The 2500-nt window shown below is 43.4% G+C and overlaps 1 protein-coding gene across 3 annotated transcripts in view; it reads left to right on the forward strand.

The window, feature by feature from the left end:
* LOC117736879 (metal transporter CNNM4) overlaps nt 1–2500 on the forward strand; it is a 30599-nt gene that overhangs the window by 11656 nt on the left and 16443 nt on the right. For all 3 annotated transcript variants that reach the window (XR_004609996.1, XM_034542515.1, XM_034542517.1), the window contains exon 4: nt 1031–1200. Coding sequence is in view for 2 of the 3 variants with exons in the window: in XM_034542515.1 (XP_034398406.1) it covers nt 1031–1200 (170 nt within the window). In the remaining variant the exon portion in view is untranslated. The remainder of the gene's footprint in view (nt 1–1030; nt 1201–2500) is intronic.

Raw genomic sequence — 2500 nt, forward strand, 5'->3', positions numbered from 1 at the left:
TTTTTTTTCCAGCTTCAGGAAGTTACCGTCCTCCTGTTTTTTTAATGTTCCTTTTTAATTCTTTTTTTAAATAAACACGTGAATGATCTTGAGCCGAGCTTGCGTCTGATCTCCCGGGGGCCATTGATATCTGTTTTGGGCTTTCTGGAGCGTCACTGATCTTTTTGAGAGACGTATTCCAGTACAAGGCCTCCTTAACGTACACTATAAATAGACTCTTAACACTTTTAATACTTGACCCATTTCAACATAATCTTATACTGTTTCTGTGTTTTATCTTTTTTTAATATTTATCTTATTTAAATGATAGCTTTAAAAATGTTTTACTACAGTCCTGGTTTGTGCAAACATACTTCTGATTGTAAAGTAATGCTTCATGAGATAAGTATATTCAAGATAAGTATATTTATTTGGAGCTGCGGAAAACAAACCAGGAAGTTATTATACTTTTTTTTTTTTATTGCGACCCGGGTGAACTCGTCCACTCTGTACGCGAACCACCATGAAAGGAGTTTGTTTGCCTCTTGGAGACGATGAAGTCCAACTGTGTGTGTGTGTGTGTGTGTGGGGAGGTGTGTGTGTGTGTAGGTGTGTGTGTGGGGGTGTGCCGTTTCTTTGTGCTCGGCAAGGTGGGGCACTTATGGTTGAGCTCTGATTGCGACACACACACATACATACGTATGTATATATAGATAGATAGTGTGTATATATATATATATAGATAGATAGATAGATAGATAGTATATATGTGTGCATATATATATATATATATATATATATATATATATATATATATATATATATATATATATATGTGTCTGTGTGTAATGTCCATTTATGTCACTTAAAACACAAGATTCCTTCATGTACTTCCTACTCGTGCGTTCCTGTGAACGAACTCGTGTCGTCAAAGCAAAGTTTAGGAGCGCGTTACAGGATCCTCTGTTGCACTCCGGTTTACGGCCTTTAATCGTTCGAAAAACAGACCTATAACGTTTTTATTCATGCTCCCCCCCCCCCCCCCAATCAGAGGTGAGCTCCTTCAGCCCGTCTCAGATCTCGGACAAGGTGCTGCTGAGGATCCTGCGCCACCCGGACGTGATCCAGGAGATCAAGTTCAACGACGGAGACAAGCGCTCGCCCCTCCACTACGTCTACCAGAGGGGGAAGCCCGTCGACTACTTCGTGCTCATCCTGCAGGTATTCCCGATGCTTCACCTTGGGTCATTTTCTTCTTTGGACCCTTACCTCCTCCTCGTCTCCCTCACCAAGTGCATCTTTAGCTCACCCCGGCATCGACCACATTGGCCTCGTAGTTGAAAACCGCGGCTAAATATGAACTTCGGCAGCGTACCCATTGCCTCCGCATGGCTCTCAACATGGCCACGGCCAAGTTTGGAAGCCGATCCCAAAAGTCAATCGACTCCGCGAGGAGATTAGCCGGCTTCATTTAAAAGGGTTTTAGGAGTCGTCGCTGCCAACAAGCTGCGGGAGGTTTTTTTAAATGCGTTTCATGGAACACGCTAAACTCTTTGTGGAGCAATCGGGCACAATATTAACCATATGTTAACAGAACTTCTCTTACAGATTTACAAGGGATTAAGAGAGACGTCTTTCACCCTGGATTGTGAGAAATTATAAGGAGCATTTCATATTTATTTTTTTAGCCTTGGGTTTGGCATTTTTTGGCCGTCGCCATCTTTTTTTTTTTTTTTTTGCAACCAGTGAACAAAAGGGACCATATTTGGACTACTGCCGTAATGACGGGGTATTCGGCTCTGGTAGCGTAAGTGACCTGTCAATCACAAGGTAGCCCCGCCCTAAAGCGTAGCCTGCTTTATGGTCTGTTTGACTCTACATGGACCATAATTTACTATTGACTTCTATACAACCAGAGGAGTCGCCCCCTGGTGGTCAGGAGAGAGAATGCAGCTTTAACACATGAAGCATAGACTTCTATACAACCAGAGGAGTCGCACCCTGGTGGTCAGTAGAGAGAATGCAGCTTTAATACATGAAGCATAGACTTCTATACAACCAGAGGAGTCGCCCCCTGGTGGTCAGGAGAGAGAATGCAGCTTTAACACATGAAACATCTGCTTCAATTTTCGGATGTTGAAGTCACGACGGCGATTTTTCAAGGTTGGACTTATTTTGTAAGTCTGAACTAAACTTAACTTTATTAAGGTAAAATATGCACAGAGAGAGAGAGAGAGAGAGAGAGAGAGAGAGAGAGAGAGAGAGAGAGAGAGAGAGAGAGAGAGAGAGAGAGAGAGAGAGAGAGAGAGAGAGAGAGAGAGAGAGAGAGAGAGAGAGAGAGAGAGAGAGAGAGAGAGAGAGAGAGAGAGAGAGCGAGAGAGAGAGAGAGAGAGAGAGAGAGAGAGAGAGAGAGAGAGAGAGAGAGAGAGAGAGAGAGAGAGAGAGAGAGAGAGAGAGAGAGAGAGAGAGAGAGAGAGAGAGAGAGAGAGACGCATGTGGTAAATGTGTTACCTCGACTTAC

The sequence above is a fragment of the Cyclopterus lumpus genome, chromosome 9, assembly GCF_009769545.1.
Source record: "Cyclopterus lumpus isolate fCycLum1 chromosome 9, fCycLum1.pri, whole genome shotgun sequence".
Classification (NCBI taxonomy): domain Eukaryota; kingdom Metazoa; phylum Chordata; class Actinopteri; order Perciformes; family Cyclopteridae; genus Cyclopterus; species Cyclopterus lumpus.